General features: G+C 48.9%; 2 protein-coding genes across 8 annotated transcripts in view; one reads left to right on the top strand and one right to left on the bottom strand.

Annotated features, from left to right (window-relative positions):
- Positions 1–450: 450 nt before the first annotated feature.
- DUSP15 (dual specificity phosphatase 15) lies at positions 451–9,423 on the bottom strand. 7 transcript variants are annotated; one of them, XM_036924750.2, is made up of 9 exons: positions 9,376–9,423; positions 8,634–9,233; positions 7,869–7,902; positions 6,207–6,289; positions 4,251–4,300; positions 3,237–3,311; positions 2,176–2,262; positions 1,917–2,088; positions 451–1,063 (listed from the first exon to the last, which is right to left on the bottom strand). In XM_036924750.2, exons 2-9 carry the CDS (start codon positions 8,886–8,888, stop codon positions 791–793), a joined length of 1,029 nt encoding a protein of 342 aa, XP_036780645.2. In that variant the 5' UTR covers positions 8,889–9,233; positions 9,376–9,423; the 3' UTR covers positions 451–790. The 7 variants fall into 7 exon arrangements, with proteins under 7 accessions (XP_036780645.2, XP_036780646.2, XP_057358855.1 ...); XM_036924751.2 differs by lacking the exon at positions 9,376–9,423 and having other exon boundaries at positions 8,634–9,303; XM_057502872.1 differs by lacking the exons at positions 2,176–2,262; positions 9,376–9,423 and having other exon boundaries at positions 8,634–9,281.
- Positions 9,424–12,935: 3,512 nt separating this feature from the next.
- The window catches only part of TTLL9 (tubulin tyrosine ligase like 9), a 49,701-nt gene continuing 46,101 nt past the window's right edge, over positions 12,936–16,535 (top strand). Inside the window, exons 1-2 of the mRNA XM_036924741.2 lie at positions 12,936–13,000; positions 16,001–16,044. Coding sequence (XP_036780636.1) covers positions 12,986–13,000; positions 16,001–16,044 — 59 coding nt within the window. The 5' untranslated portion in view covers positions 12,936–12,985. The remainder of the gene's footprint in view (positions 13,001–16,000; positions 16,045–16,535) is intronic.

Raw genomic sequence — 16,535 nt, forward strand, 5'->3', positions numbered from 1 at the left:
AGGTTCAAATCCAGCCTCCCCTATCTTAGCTGTGTGTCCTCGGGCAAGCTGCCTGATCTCTCTGAACCTCAGTTTCCTCCCTGAGGATTAAGTGAACTCCTGCATGTAAAAAATCAGGCAGGAGGGAGGCATACTACTATACCTTAATAGCTAGTATTTGCGAACAGGGAAGGGAAAGGGGCTCAGGGAGGGGGAAGAGGTCCAGAGAGTAGGGTTCAGAGACCTTTTCAGGACACCAGGGCTGCAGGGAGGGATGGGGTGGGGGTCAGGGAAGTCGGAGTACTCTTAGAATTCAGCCCTGAAGACTGCAGTTTCTTTAGGGTAGGGACTCTTCAGGTCCCAGGGGATGCAGACCGCCTCCCATCTCTGGGCCCTGCAGGCTCCTGCCCCTGCAGAGTCCTGCTGCCCCCTACCCACCTTTGCAGAATGATTGACAAGTGCTCAGACAGGCAGCTTCTGTATCTCTTTAATATCCCCCAGGCCCATTCCAGTCCCCACTCACCGACCCCCTCCCATTCCCGCTGCCTTTAAAGGGTAGAGACCCGGGTGCCCCTCTCCCTGCCCCAGGACTAAGGCACCTGGTGGCTGCAGCAGGCCAGCCCAGACACAGAGACGCACAGACGCAGTACACACTGCAGACGCAAGACAAGCGAGGCGGGCCTCGGGGGCAGGGGCAGGGATCTGGCCGCCGCGGGGCTCCCAAGGCTCTGGACCTGTCCCGGAGACCTGGGAGGTCCAGACAGCCCTCGAAGGGGACCAGTCGGAGGGGCAGGAGAGTGCGGCCGGCTCCTCACTTGCCGCCTTTGAGGGTCAGACACCGCGGGAGGCAAGAGAAAGTCTGCTTGACGCGCGCTAGCAACGGCAGCGGCCGGTGGGCGTCCCGGGCGGCCCGCGGCACCAGGCGCTGCAGGGTCCCCTCCGACGCGGAGGAGTGCGGCGCGGGCGAGGCGGCCGGGGTCGAAGGGCTCTGCCGACAGCGCTTGCTCAGCGGCAGCAGCGCGCGCACCTCGTCCTCGTCGCGGAAAGGACTCTCCCCGAAGCGCTCCACGAGCTGCCGGCGAAGCTGGGGGGAGGCGGGGGCCGAGGCGGAGACGTCAGGAGGGGGCGGGTCCGCGTCGGATCCTCACAGCTTCCTCCCAGTGCGAGCTTCGGCGCCTCGCTAAGCCCCTCCCCTTCCTGAGCATCCTCAGCCTTCCTTCCGAGTTTCCATTCCCCCCATGGGCCCCCTGCCCCGCTATGAGTTCCCTCCCTTCCCCTGGACCCCTTCCCCTTGACACTCCATCTTTCAGGCCTGTTAGAGCCACCCCCTGCACAGTGGGGACCACGTTAGCCCCTCCCCACTGCACAACCACTCCACTCCGCAGGGGCTCTTCCTTGCCTGGCTCATTCATAATGCAGCCTTGCAGGTAGGCCTCTGGGTGCCAGCCTGCCACCTGATGAGAGCTTTCCTACACTTGATGCTTTTCTCTCTGCCTCTCATCCCTTGTTCCCAGGGAGCCTCAGTTCCTGGCATATCCATATGCCCTTTGCCCAGTGGGCAAAAGAGAAGGAACTGCTTTGGCCTCATCAAGGACCCAGGGGTGAAGCAGGGGTTAAGCATTTCTCCCCAGAGGGGCCAAATGCTCAAGTGCCTTCAGGTTCCAGGCCAGTAGAGCAGGCGGTGCTGGGACCTGGCCAAATAGAAAGATCCTTAGTCTGGCCCAAAGGCATTCAAATTCTAAATAAAAAAGGAAAACAACTGGCTATCCAAACAAAATAACAGGTAGGGTTAGATTAGCTCAAGGGCTACAAGTTCGAGACCCTAGAAAAATCTGCCAGGTCTGAAGCATGGGCTAAACTGTTTCCAGTCAGTGCTCAGCTCAAGTGGAAAGAAGTCTCTCACCCCTGCCCCAGCCGCGTCTCTGCCCAGCCCCTACCTTCCGGGAACTGCCCCAGCCAAACTCTTCAAGCTGCTGCCTGAAGCCCGGGTTGGGGTTGGCGATGGGCCGGGTGGCCTTGATGGCTTCAAGCACATCCCTCCAGCCAAGCCCCGTCACTGTCATCACATATGCCGTCACAATGGTTGTACTTCGGGAGATGCCTGCAAAGCTGGGATACCACCCCCCAAGGCTTAAGGTAAGGCCCAAATTTCCCCCATGTCTCCCCAACACCCCATCCCCACTTCACCTCTCCCACCTTTGTCTCGTGAGCTCCAGCCATAAGGAACCTGCCATGACCTGTCTTCCCACATTTTCAGGTCTTTGCCCATGCTGTTCCCTTTGCCTGGAATATCCCCTCTTTCACATCAAAGGCCTGAGTGAAACATCAGCTTCTTCATTCATTCAACAAACATTCCCTGATATCTGTTATTTTTTCAGGCACTGGGTATATAGTGCAGAATAAAACAGACATGGTCCCTGCCCTCCTGGGGCGTCCAGTATGGTTGGGAAAGACAGACACTAACCAGGGAAACAAATTTAGGTGGCAATAATTGCTTTGAAGATGAGTCCAGGGGTTAGGAGATCCTATAGGAAGAGGCACTGATCTAGTAGAGAGGCTGGGGAGGGTTAGGGAAGGGGTTCCCAAGGAAGTGACACCAGCTGAGTCCTGAGAGATGTGTAAGGGTTAGTTGAGAATGTTCTGGGCAGACCATGAGGTGGGAGCCCAAGGATTTGAAGAAGGGAGAGATGGCCAGTGCAGCTGGAGCAGGGGAAGGAGGGAAGGAGCATGAGAGGCAGGGCTGGAGGAGGAGCTGTTTCATGGCTGGGGCTCCGACAGAGCTGGCCCGGAGCCCAGGAGGGGTGGGTATTCTGTGAGAGGTTATGGGATGAGTGCTATCAGTTGAGCCAGGGGCCCCTGGGAAGACACAGGGGCCCTGTCTCCCAGCCAGGGTTCCCCAATGCCCTGTCCTATCACCCCAAAGGCCTGGAGGGGAGAAGAGGGAGCTAGAATACGGGAGGGTGCTGGGCTACCTGCATGACCTCAACTATCCCTCCTAATACCCTTCAGGTCAACATTCTCTCCCTCATGTTACAGATGAGAAAACTGAATCTTGAGAGAAATAGCTCTTTGGCCATGGCCACACAGCTGGCCCTGATCTGAGCCCCATCAGCCTCAATCAGAGGAAGGGTAGGCTGTCAGGTGTGGTGACGGGCTGGGGAAGCCCCATCACAGGCTGCTCACTCCCCACAGGACCAGTGTGTGTTGAGGTTGGAGGACAGCCACTCCTCTCCTCTCCCCCCACACCCCTTACTCACCAGTGCACAAGGCAGTTTCCCCCATTGAGGCGGCAACAGTGGATGAAGTTGATACATTCTTTGAAGTGCTTTTTGCTAGAGAAAAACAACAGGACAGGGAGCACTGGGGGCAGGCCTCCTAGGAGTTGTCCCCCTCCCCCTCCCCATTTATGGGCTGGCAAGAGACTGAGAGCCCTGGATCCTCAGGTCGACTGGCGAGTACAGTGAATAGGGGCCAGTACTGTAGCACAGATGGGAGGAGTATTTGAAGAAGTAATGGTGGCGTTTCAGGCGGTAAGGGAGGTCAATGATGGCAAATCCCACACACAGGCACCTCTCCGGTGGGCCCTGGGATCCTGTTGTCACAGAGGGTTTATCTTGACCTTTCAAGGAAATTTGTGGGAAGAGACACAGGACTCCCACTCTTTTGAGGTCTGCAGTCTGAGCACCTGCAGACAATGTTGGTCAACAAAGGGGTTGGGAGCAAGATTCCCAAGGGGCAGGAGTGTGTCTCTCTGGGTCCCTCCCAGGCAGGGAGGCATTGGTAATTGCAAATAACATTGCTAATAACAAATAAAAATCTTGCTTTCTGAGCCCCTATTATATGCCAGGCCCTATCCTAATCCTGAACCTGTGCCATCTGATCTTTCAAAGCCTGCTTGATGATGACTACACCCCCATTTTCCCTCTCAGAGAGTGAAAGCAGTTTGTCCAAGGTCACACAGAAAGTAAATGGCAAAGCCTGCCAGAACCCAGATGTCTTAACTCCAAGGCCAGAAACAGACTGAGCCTGACCCAAATCCACAGGGGTACTTTCTCTATTTCATAACTGAAGAGACTGGAGGTTAAGAGTCTCTACCAGAGTCATAGGCAAGGGTATAGCTGAGACAGAATCAAACCTATGGGTGGGTGACCCCAAGACAGCTATCTGGCCTGTGTCCTCTCTGTCCTCCCTCAGACCACCTCCCACCCTCCCTACTGCCACCAGAGAAGGCAGTTATCTGTCCATCTGTTGGTCCATTAAGGGGAACTTACATGGGTACCTCAGGGGCATCAGCCACTGGGATGCGAAGGTAGGTTATGTCCTGCAAGTACAAAACACACATGGGCAGTTGGGGGCCCTGGCCAGGGCCACCCAAGCAACTCATGACCCCAGGTCAGTTCCTGCCCCTCTCTGGGCCACTATTGCTCTCTCTGTCCAAAGAGGGTAGATGCCATCTCTGAGGGCCTCCCAGCTCTGACCATTTGTGGTTCCAGAACTTTCTGAGAAGATGATATCCTAACCCTGTAGGTGACTTGGGTATGAGGACTTCATAAAAAGCATCCAGGGAACTTTTATTTAATTAATAGCTGGGAAAGGGCCACTGAAAGTGACTCCCTTCTGAATGAGGATTGTGAAACAACACAGTAAGAAGGGCAAAGCAGATTTTATTACCTTGAAAAGAAACAAAATATGAAAATAAGTTTATAGTTCATGAATTGTGGGTATAAAACTATGTTCTAATTATAAAAATAATCAAGGAATGAATTGTCAGTAATATCTCCAACAAACTGGCTATAACATCCTTCGCTGCATGCTTAACCTTCACACAAGATCATAAAGATGATTTCTGCCCACATTCTAAGAATCACTTTTCTCAAGGATTTCTTCAGCCTTTGATATTCAAATGGCTCTTTTCAAGTTCCAGGCCCACCACCAGCCAGTAGCTCAGGGACACCAGGCCAGGTCCTCATTTGTTAATGGCTTTGCAGATTTCAGCCCTTCTCTAACTCACTTTTCCCAAGGTCATGCAGTCCTACATTTTTTGCAAGGTCTGTAGTTTCACTTTGCAACACATTTGGCCTTGGGTTTGCATGGCATTATCAAAGCCTGACTGGTAAAATCACTGATGGACAGGGTGGGAGAACTGCTTGTGCCAAGAGGGAGGGTTGTTGGAGCAGGGACTCATTCTGCGAGCAGTCATTTCATTAGCAAATACATTCATGGCTTGAGAACCTTCTCCATTCAATTTAGTGACTGACTACTCCAAAGACTTCAAAACAAGCCTGCCCTTCAAAGCAAAACTGGACTCTATTGACTTGGACATTTTGTCTTTGAATGACACTGAGAATCACAGATCACTGGAGATTGCTTTTAGAGACCATCAAATCTGATACAAGGGAAAACGAAGGCCCAGAGAGAGGAGGACCCTGCCCAAGGCCACACAGCAAATCTAGAACCTGGTCTGGATCTCAGATTTCCAGAGCCTTTTCCCACCCACAGTTCCTCCCCTTCAGTGGGTGACACAGACTCTAACTGACAAGCAGGGAGAGGCTCTGTTTATGGGATAAGAATATTATTAGCTTTGTTATTATATCAGCTATCCTTTATTCAGTACCTATTACATGGCTCTCAACAACTCAGTGAGTTAGGTGCTGTTTTAAAATTCCCATTCTACAGATCAGGCAACTGAGGCTCATAGAGTCCAAGTCCTGTGCCCAAGATTATGGAGAGTAAACGGTGAAGATGTGAACTCAGGGCTCCTGACTCTAGCACATGGGGTCTGGATATCCTACTTTCCTCCTCTAGGTTATATCATCCTCACCCCTCTTTTCCAAGCACCATCCTCTGGTAGGGCTATGCTTTACAGTGTGCAAAGAATCTTTAGCCTCCTGTATGTAGCCCCTTTGCATCCTCACAACAGCCCCCTAGGGATAATCAGAGAGGTAAAGTCACAGCTCAGGATCATCTCTTTGGAGTCATCTCTCAGGTGGGAAATGGGAAACCCATGTGGGGGGGTTTTTAAGGTTCAGTGTGAGGCCTCTGGGCCGATGGTCTGTATTCAGATCCCAGCTCCTCAGCTTCTTGAATGTGTGACCTTAGGCAAGTTACTTTGCCTCTCTGAGCCTCAGTTGCCAAACAGCAATAAAATCGGATGCTACTGTAAAACAAGCCAGCTTTGAAGCCGCCTTCCCTACCTTTCACAGCCTGAGGATGGGGGTAAGGAGTACCTGCAGCAGAGGCTGGGGTGACTCATGGATGGAGATGATGTGTGTGATCTTATTCCGGCCCAGCTGATCTGGGTCTTTGGCATCTGAAAGACACAGGATGCTTCAGCCAGTCTGGTAGGTAAGAATTATGTGTTCCTGATGGCCAAGTTAGGCAGGAGCTTGCTGCCCAGCTTCCCTCCCATCCCTCCCTCACCACCTTGGCCCACCTTCCACCAGCTTCCTATTCCTTTGCCACTTCCTGCTCCTGGTATGACAGGTTCTGTTCCACTCCTAGGCTTCAGTCCTTCCTCTGGTGCACCCACAAGTAACAGCCCAGCATCATCCCAGCCTTCCCCATGCTGCTCTTTCCATCACAAACCCACTTCCTTGGCATATCCTTGACCCAGCAACTTTACTTCCAGGAATCTTGTCTACAGAAGGCTCTGCTTCCACAGAAAGCTGTGTGTGGAAGGATGATATTTTCTGCAGGACTGCTTATAACAGTAAATACATCAGAAATAGTTTAAAAAATGGGAGCAACCTACATGTCCATCAAAAGAGGACTGGACAAATAATGGTACATTCATACTCGAATACTTTGTAGCCATTGAAAAGATTTCTATGTGCTGATGTGCAATTGTGTCCACAATATATTACTAAATGGGAAACAGGTTACAGAAGAGCATGCCGAATAGGTTTCCACTTTTGTTTTAAAGATTATACCTGCATCTACAAAGATATATGAAAGCCGACCCAGGGACATAAACCACACTGCTATCAGTACCATCTCTAAGGGCTGGGTTTCCAGTATATACAGACCTTTGATAATCAGAATAAATAACACATATCCCTCTGCCTCCATATGTTCACTTAACTCATTCAGCATGTTCACTGAGTGTACTATGTGTAGCCTTGGCTGAGCGTGGGGGTGTGGGATCAACTTCATGGCCCCTGCCTTCATGGGGCTAACACACTTAAAGAGGCTTCAGACCTTACAAACCAAATACTCAGAAATCAAGTGGTGTGAACTACTGAGGCATCTTCCAAAGAGGAAGGGAGCAGGTTTATGGGAGGGGAGTGGTTACGCCAGGTAGGGGATGGGATGGGTGGGGGAGGCCCTGCCCCAGTGCAGACACCCTCCCTCTCTGAAGCTTTCTCTGACTCCACAGATGGAAGGAACTTTTCCAGTCTTGGGTCCCCCAAGCCCTGGACCAGCTTGTCTGTTAGCACAGGCCTGGGACAAGCCGAGTGCCATGGCCTTGGGACAGAGTGGGCAGTGCTCACCAAGAAGTTACTGAGGTAGAGGCCAGTCTCCAGGGACCTCCTTCTGAGGAGGAGGCTGTAGGGGGCAGGGGTAGGGATCCCAGTTTCCCAGCAGCACCCCCAAACAGACTTCAGCCCAGAATCTCAGGGCCTGAAGAACCCTTAGAGACAGTTGGGCCTTGTGCTGAGGGAGAAGCCAAGGCTCAGAGCAGGTGCAGACTTGCCTGGAGTCCAGTTTTCTGAGCCCTTTGCACTGGGGACATTCTCCTGCCCATGTCCCCTTAATCCTCCTCTGTCCCCTCCTAGCCTGGCATCCCGTCCCTGCCCCCAGCCCCATTCCTGAGCACGCCCAAGGTTCATGGGCACAGGCCTGGGACAAGCAGAGAGCCACAGCCTTGGGACAGAGTGGGCAGTGCTCACCAATGAAGTTTCCAAGGTAGAGTCCAGGAAGTACCTACAGGAAAGACAGGTCAGGGTCAGGGGGTGGGAGTGCACACCCTTCCCCCCAGGCAGCTGGGGGCCCGCTGGTCCTCAGGATTCAGGGAGCAATCCCCTCCCTCTCCTGGGCCTCCACTCTCTGTGAGAGGGGTTGGGGAGGCCGGTGGGAGGGCGACACCAAGGGAGACCATCTTGAGCTGGATGAGAGGAAACAGGAGGGAGGGGCAGGAAGACTAACGGAGGGAGGGTATGAGGAGCAGGAGGGGAGGGGAGAGGTGGCCCAGCTAGGGCGAGTGGTGGGGAATTCTGAGGAGGCAGTGGGATGGCAGGGAAAGGTGGAGGGTCCTGCAAAGGCAGGGGTGTGTGTGTGGGGGGGGGAGGATGGAGAAACAGCACCAGGGAGGGAGTCAGAGACAAGTAAGACAGAGACTCAGAGACAGAAGCAGGGACCCAGAGAGACACAGTCTGGGAGTGACAGAGAGCCACAGAAGGGCACAGCAAGAAATACGGAGTCACAGAGACAGAGACCAGAGGCATACACAGAGACAGACATGAACAGAGACACAGAGATACGGCCCCAGAGAGACCCGCGGAAAGATACGATCTCAGAGTCACAGGGAGACAACAGGTCTCGACAGAGAGACTCAGAACAGGAGCCAGAGGTCAGAGGCGGGCGGCGCGGCGGCCGGAGCGGGGCCGCGTCGGGCTGGGGGGCGGCCCGGAGCGGCTGCGCCGCCCCGCCCCTACCTTCGTCATGCCATTCCCCATGATCCCGGGGGCGGGGGTCCGGGCGCACCCCCAGCTCGCCTCCCGGAGAGCGTTCGGGTCACCGCTCCGCTGACAGCTCGGGCCCGGCGCCTGCAGCCTGGCGGGGAACAGGGGGCCTGGCGTCCGCGGTCCCGCCCAGGCCTGCCCAGCCGCAGCCGCCGCCAGCGGACCCCGGCCCGGGAGGGAAATGACGGTGGAGCCGCCGCCGCAGGCTCCTCCTACCCCCTCGGTCATGTGGGGCCCCCCCTCCGTGGGTCGCCGCGGGGGCCTGGACAAAGCCGCAGTGTGCCGGGCCCAGCGCCCGCGGGACAACGGCAGCTTGTTGGGGCCGCGTGGGCCGCCGCCTCCGGAGGTGCGGGCGGGGGCGCTCCCCCCACCCTGGCACTGTCAGGCGCGGGCGGGGTGGGGGGCGGGGGGCGGAGAGGGCCCCCAGCCGGGACTCCCATCCCAGTTCCGGCTCTGCCTGGACCTCCCTGCGGGCCCTGGGGCGAAACATCGCGCCCCTCGTGCTTCAGCCTTCTAGCGGAAATGTGGTGCGGGCTGGACGTTGATCCCTGTGGGTCCTCTGAACTTCAGTTTCTGTTTGAGAAGAGCACAGTGGGTGATTCCGTCCTTCGGTATATCCCCTCTCCTGCTCTGCTCTCCAGCAGGCATCCTGTCAGCCAACCGTTCTCCTCGCCCTCTCATGCAACCATCTGTCCTCGCCTCCTCCAGTACATACATTCACCGGCCCGTCCGTCCTTCCGTCCATCCATCCATCTTCCCACTCCTCTCTCCCATCCACTTTGCCCTTTATGAGGATGGCACCGTCTGGGTCAGCTCTGCTGGGACCAGGCTTACACCCTTAGGGCTTCAAGAAATCAGAGGTAAACGTGAGGAGAGGGAGAGTTAGGGTCACTTGTGTCCCCTTAGAGTACAGGAGACTACATCAGGATGTAGAGGAAAGAGTCCTCGAACAAGGTTCCAGGCTGTATTCACCTCTGCCCTGCTGGGTGACCGTGGGCAAATAACCAGGGGCTCAGCTCTCCTGTGTGTCTCAGTGTGAGGTGAGCCCTTCGTGGCTGCTAGGACTAAAGTTGAAGAATGTAAAGTAACGGAGACCAGATACCACCTATGGGACTGAAAAAGCAGCAGCTGAACCAGCTTTGCTCCTCCAGCAGCCCCCCTGCCAAACATACCTGTAGTAGTAGGTGACTGGGAGAAATGTCAGCACAGAGCAGGACAGAGAATGGACAAAACCTGTTTGAAATGTGGTGAATGGAAAAAAATAAAACTTTTTTTGGTGTGTCTTTCTTCCTCATGGGATTGCCTATCTCAGCTGTCTTTGTACCCAGGGTGTTCATAAAAACCAAATTATTCAACGATGCTTACTGACCACCTACCATAAGGTAAGGACTAGGACACAGAGGTGGATAAGACAGAGATGGTTCCTACCTTCATTGGTTGACAGTCTAGACTAGCACTGACCAGTAGAAATATAATGTAAGTCACATGTGTAATCTTAAATTTTTTGGTAGCCACATTAAAAAAGTTAAAAGAAACGGGTTTATGTTTTTATTTAACCCAATACATCCAAAATATCATCAGTTCAATATATAAATATTTTTAAATTATGAGATATTTTACATCCTTTTTATTGTATTAAATGTTTATAATCCAGTGTGTATTTGACACTTAGAGCACATCTCAGTTCTAACTAGCCACATGTCAAATGCTTAACTGCCATATGTAGCTGGTAGCTTTGTATTGGACATCTCAGGTCTAGGAGGGAAGCCAAACAAAACAAGCAAATGGACAAAGCAAATGGACAAATGGTCATAGTTTTGAATGGCAAGAACAAAATGGGGGTGGGAGGGCAGAGCGGAAGAACCTCTCTAAACAGGTCACATTTGAGCTGAAGTCTGATGTATAAGAAGGACCTAGTTACTTAAAATAGAGGTTTCCAGCAGAAGAAATAGCATGGGCAAAGGCCTCTCTGGGGGAAAAGCTTAGTCTTTGTGGGGAGCCAGTAGGGCTGGGTGGAGGGGAGGCTAAAGAGGGAAGTGGGGAGCCAAATGGACTGGCGCTTACATTTTTTCTTCTCAGTGTGATGGAAAGCCAATGAGAAAATTCAGCAGGGGAGCCATGTCATCTTAAACTGATTATGTTGGGGAAAGCGTGGCCTTCCCCTACTAATGTTCATTTAGATTGTTTCTTATATTTTCCATGATTATAAAGAATGTTGCAAAGAACATTCTTGCACATATGACCTATAAACAAGGGTGAGATTTTTAGGGGGGAAATATTTTTTCTCTTGCACATTAGCTACAAAGTAAAAGGTAGTCCATGGGTTGTGCAGCTGTATTCAGCAAACCTATAGGATATATGTCCAGTAGTGGAATTGATGGGTTGTAAGCTGTGTGCATTTTCTAAATTATGAGATATGCAAATTATTTTCCAAAGTTTGAATATAACAGCCATATATAAAGGTTCAGTTTCCCCACATCCTCACAAACACTTGGCATTGATATATGTTTTTGTCTAATCTATGTATTTAGAATTATATCTTATAATATATAATGTATAATGTATAATTATATATAGTAATATATACTATATAATGGTTTTGATTCATAGATCTCAATTCGCTTATTGGCTATTTGACTTTCTCCTGATGATAGTTCTCTATTCATATCCTTTGTCCCTTTTTTTCTTCTTTTGTGGGTTAGGGGGTCTTTTTCTTAATGGTTCGTAGGAGTTCTTTGAATTCTAGTCTTTGCTGTATATATTGCAGATATTTCCTGCTAGTCTGTAGCTTGTCTTTTTAATTGAACTTACAATGCGTTTTGTTTATATGGCAGTTTAAACATTGAGAGTCACAGATAATTTTTTCCTTTATCAGTTTTGCTTTATTAAGAAATCTTTCCCCACCATGAGATTTAAAAAATTATATATATATTTATATATTTCTAGTACTCTGAAATATTTGTTTGTCACATTTATTTAATCCATTTGAATTAGGCATGTTTTTCACTCCTATGGAAAGCCAGCTTCTCTATGCCATTTACTGAGTCTTTCATCCTTTACCCACTGATTTATGATGCCATCTCTATTACTCAAGTTAAAACACACACATACACACACACCTGTGTCTGTTTCTAGGATTGCTATTGTGTTCTATTGATATTTACCTCTCCCAGAACTATAATGGGACATGATAGGCAGAGAAATGTTTCCCTGACTCAACATATACACTTTGTTCTTTTGGTTTTACATGTTCTTTTAAAAATCCTCATTGGATTTGGGAAAATACACATCTTTATGAATTTGAGACTTCCCTTCCATGAACATGGCATATCCCTCCACTTATTCATGCCTTCTTTAATGGCCTTCAATGTTTTGTAATTTTCTCTATGAGAATATAAATTCTGTAAGGGCAGATGCTTGCTGTTTTTGTTCAGTGCTGTATCCTCAAGTCAAGAATGGTGCATGACATAGAGTAGATGCTTAGTAAGAATTTATTGTTTAATTAAATGTCTTGCATGTATTTCATTAGCTACATTACTACATGACATATATTTGTTGCTATCAAACAACAACAAAAATTTCTTTTTAAGTTTTTGATCAGCTATGGTTGGTATATAGCTCCCAGTGGAGAAGTGAGTCAGGGAAGGACACAGAGACAGTACAGTACAATGATAAATAAATTGCCACTAAAGGTTGTATGCAAAGAAGAGATACAATCAAATTTGTGTTCTAAGAGCTCTTTGGGTACAGTGCGGAGAATGAATTGGAATGCACAGGGCAATCGTGGGCACTTAGTAGACTGGTCAGGAGGCTACTGCAGCGTTGAAGTGAGTCCTGGCATAGAGTTAGTGCCTAAGAGTTCGAGATAGTGACTGCAAGAGAGCACTAGTGACAGACTGGCCATAGTACCAACTCACCAACTAACATGGTGACTTAGTGAGGGACCGAGTAATGGAACAGTACCATTGCATTCAGCAAAAGCTGACAACTTTTCAGACTCAGTGCTCTTTGGCTGGGCGAAATGCAGCCAGAGGCGGCACCAAGCAGTAAGTGCGCGGGCGGGCAGCCAGTCTCTGGCCGGGTGTGCCCCAGGATCGCGGAGGAGAGAGGCTGGAAGACAGAGGTTGAAGGAATAGAGTGTGGGTGGGCCGCCAGGGCAGGTTATGAGCTCTCAGCAGCCCGGGTCTGACCCGATCTTAAGTACCGCGCGGGAGGAGTGCACTTGGCTCATCCAATCAGAGCGGCGGAAGCCCTCCGTCGCCTTGGCAACAGACGCACAGGTATGCGTGGGGCGCTGTGGCGGTTTGGATCTGGCGCTGGGAATCATGTCGCGACCGAAGGTAGGAGCGCCAACCGATCCAGCTGTTTTCATCTTCCTGAGAGAGGGAGGGAAGCCGCGGAAGGATTCGGACCTTGAGGGTGGGGTGGGGGTCCTTACGGAGGGATTCCGGATAGAATGGGAAGAAAGATGAGTTTAGAGGGAAGACTACGGGTCCCGGCATGCCGCGCGCCGCCGGAGCTGCTGCGCGGGTCCTGGTTTATGGGCGGGAAATTTACGAAAATAATGGGATTCTAAACTGTACCCAGTTATTTGTGAACCGTAGGGAAGCTCAGAATTTTGGATTTCCTGATCTGTTCATTCCACTGCCCGCTTGCCTACACATTCATTCGTAATCCATCCGTCCAAAAAAAGCTAATTAGTGCTTTTTCTTTGCCGCGCAGGCCAGTGGGGACGCAGAGGTGAATCAGACAAACCTCTGCCCTCTAGGAGTGCACAGGCCAACTACCTATTTTAAGATGGGAAAAATGAGACCCAAGGAAGGGCAGTGAATTGCTCTAGAATCCAACTCCTCCTACCCCAACCTGATTCTTATCCCTTTGCTTCACCTCTCATGAATGGCACCCCTATTTCCTTAATTCCCTCTCACAACAAAAAACCCCAGTGATTATATTGGGCACGTACAGATAATCCAGGATAATCAATTTTAAAGTCAGCTGATTTGCAACCTTATTTCCATCTGCAACCTTAATTTCCCTTTGCAATGTAATGTGACATATTTACAGGTTCTGGGAATTAGGACATGGACATCTTTTGGGAGAGCATTACTCTGCTTATCACAGTACACTATCATCAAATTATTGGAAAATGAAAAATATTTTTATATTATAAAATATATATTATATATTATATATTTGTGTTTATAATATAAAATTTTAGATTATAAAGATTTATTTTTATAAATGAATACTTTTTTAATTAAAGTATCATTGATATACAATCTTATGGAGGTTTCACATGAACAACATTGTAGTTTCAACATTCACCCATATTATAAATGAATACATTTAATTAAAAACTTACAAGACTTCTATACTGAAAACTAGAAAACATTGTGGAAAGAAATTAAAACACTTGTTAATGGAGAGATAGATCATATTCATGGATTGGAAGACTCATTACTTTATCATATCACTTTTCCCCAAAATGATCTATATATTCAATACAAGCCCAGTAAAATCCGAACATGGGTTTGTTTTTTTTTTTGTAGAAAATTGCAAGCTGATTCTAAAATTTATATGGGAGTGCAAAGGACCAATTTGCAAAGACAATCTTGAAAAAAAAGTTGGAGGATTTATGCTACTTGGCTTCAAGATTTACTAGAAAACCGCAGTAATTAAGCCAGTATGGTCACGACATAAGAATAAACAAATTGGTATGCTTTAGAAGATTGGAGACTGTTGAGATACAGGCTTGGGGTTGATTAATGACTGTGCATTGAGTCCCCTATACAGAATTTTATTGTTTGATCAATATGAGAGATGCCCACTCAAAAAAAAAAAGAAGAAACAAATTGGTAAATGAAACAAAATAGAGCCTAGAGGTAGATCTATATATTCACAGTCAACTGAATTTGGCAGAAGAGGCAATGCAACTCAGTGAGGAAAAGTTTTTCAACCAAAGTTTCTGGAGCAACTGGATAAACATGGAAAACAGAATAAAAAACATGAGAGAATAGAGAAGATACAATCAAAAAAGATTAGGCCACTTGACTAGTACTGGGGGAACTGGAGGAGCTTGAATGGATGAATGGTGTAAGATGTCACTTGCTTTTGTAGGGGGCTTACTTCTGCCAGTTTTGTAATGCAGTATCCTCTGTTGGCTCTTTGAAGGGTAGATGGCTCGCACAATTCCCACCCTCAGTGTACTCACCTTGTATAATTCCCTCCCCTTGAGGGTGAGTAGAGCCTGTAAATTTGATGGGATAGTGAATACCATTATTATAATGTATGTTGCATAAGACTTCATCGTGGCTGACTTGGAGAGAAGAGGGTAAGAAGTCAGAGGCACTTGCTCCCACTGGCCCAGAAGAAAGCAAACATCCATGTTGTGAACTGTTTATGGGGCCATGATGAGATGAACTGCAAGTGGTCTCTAAATGCTGAGAGCTGTCCCCAGCCAACAGCTAGCAAGTAAATAAGGACCTCAGTCCTACAACCTCAAGCAGCTGAATTCTGCCAACAATCTGGATGATCTTGGAAGAGGACCACAAACCCTGAATGAGAACCATAAACCAGGCTTTCACTTTGATTGTAGCCTTGTGAGACCTAAGCAGAGGATCCAGCTTAGCTGGGCCTATACTCCTGGCACAGAGAAACTGTGAGGTATAAATTTACACTGTTTTAAGCCACTGAGTTTGTGGTAATTTGTTATGCAATAACAGAAAATTAGTGCAGATGGCAAATCTGTCCAAGCTGCAGAGGTGATCCTGCACAAGACCAATTTTTATTTCTTTTTTCATACCCATCATTAGGGATCAATCTTAGCAGGATTGAAAACCAAACTGCTTTGAACATAGTAGAGGCAGAATAATACACACCACTCTTTGAGGATCTAAAGGTCCATTTTGGGTGGAAGAAATTAACTTTGCTCTCGGTCTTTAATGCAGGCCCTTCCTATATCATGGGTCTAATCAAACATTCAAGGTTAGAACAGAAGGTCCAAATCCTTCTCACAGAGTCTGCTGAAATTGGCCCTCAAAACTGGTATCTAGGGTTAGACCTTTGGAGTATTGAAAACTAGGTATTCACTCTAGTTGTCATGCCTGTGGAGCAATCCTGTAGTGAGGTGGATCCTTGCATATTTGGGGGTTCATTCCAAGGACCAATTTGCTGGGCACATGTTGACCATTGAGAACTGGGCCAGACTGGACCTTTATGTCTCAGGTTCTGGGCAGTGTTGAGTCCGATGATTTGAACGTTTTAATACCTGCAGTAAGTTGAGCTGGGAAGGCAGGGTGGATATGCAAAACCAGCACATCACTTTCCTTTTCTCTTTACAGAATCAAAATTACAAGGGCTATGGATTGTCAAAGGGTAAAGAGCGGTGAGTGGTCCCACCCAAAACAACACAACTTCTTTCCTTCCTTCCTTCCATCCTTCCCTGCACCCTTCCTTACTTTAATAATGATGATGATGATGATAGTAATAATAATAACAAGCAATTATTGAGCACTTATCATGTACCAGGCTCTGGACTAGTCACTTTACCTGTATTATCTTGTTGAATCTTGACTGCAGTCCTTTGAAGCAGTTACTGCTATCGTGTCCATTTTATAGATAGAAAACTGAAGCTCAGAGAGGCTGGCTAACTTGTTCAAGACCACAGGATCAGTTAGTGGCAGAGCTATCTAACCGTGCTCTCCTGCCCCCTCCAACCGCCATGTGATGACTTGATAATGCGAATGGCAACTGTCCTGATCCTCTGCTTCACTTGGCAATGATAACCTGGTGGCAGAACTCAGCCGCTCTCTGGGGTCCTTAAATAGAACCCACTTGCACAAAGCAGGAGTGAGCAGTGTAGACTTCACTGAAGTT

The sequence above is a fragment of the Manis pentadactyla genome, chromosome 5, assembly GCF_030020395.1.
Source record: "Manis pentadactyla isolate mManPen7 chromosome 5, mManPen7.hap1, whole genome shotgun sequence".
Taxonomy (NCBI): Eukaryota; Metazoa; Chordata; class Mammalia; order Pholidota; family Manidae; genus Manis; species Manis pentadactyla.

Excerpts from the sequence above, each read along its gene's own strand:
- DUSP15 (XM_036924750.2), bottom strand. The coding sequence starts at position 8,888 with ATGACCGAGGGGGTAGGAGGAGCCTGCGGCGGCGGCTCCACCGTCATT. Across the intron at positions 7,903-8,633 it reads TGGGGAATGGCATGACGAAG|GTACTTCCTGGACTCTACCT; the intron begins GTAGGGGCGGGG and ends TCTTTCCTGTAG. Across the intron at positions 2,089-2,175 it reads CTGGAGCTCACGAGACAAAG|CTTTGCAGGCATCTCCCGAA; the intron begins GTGGGAGAGGTG and ends GTGGTATCCCAG.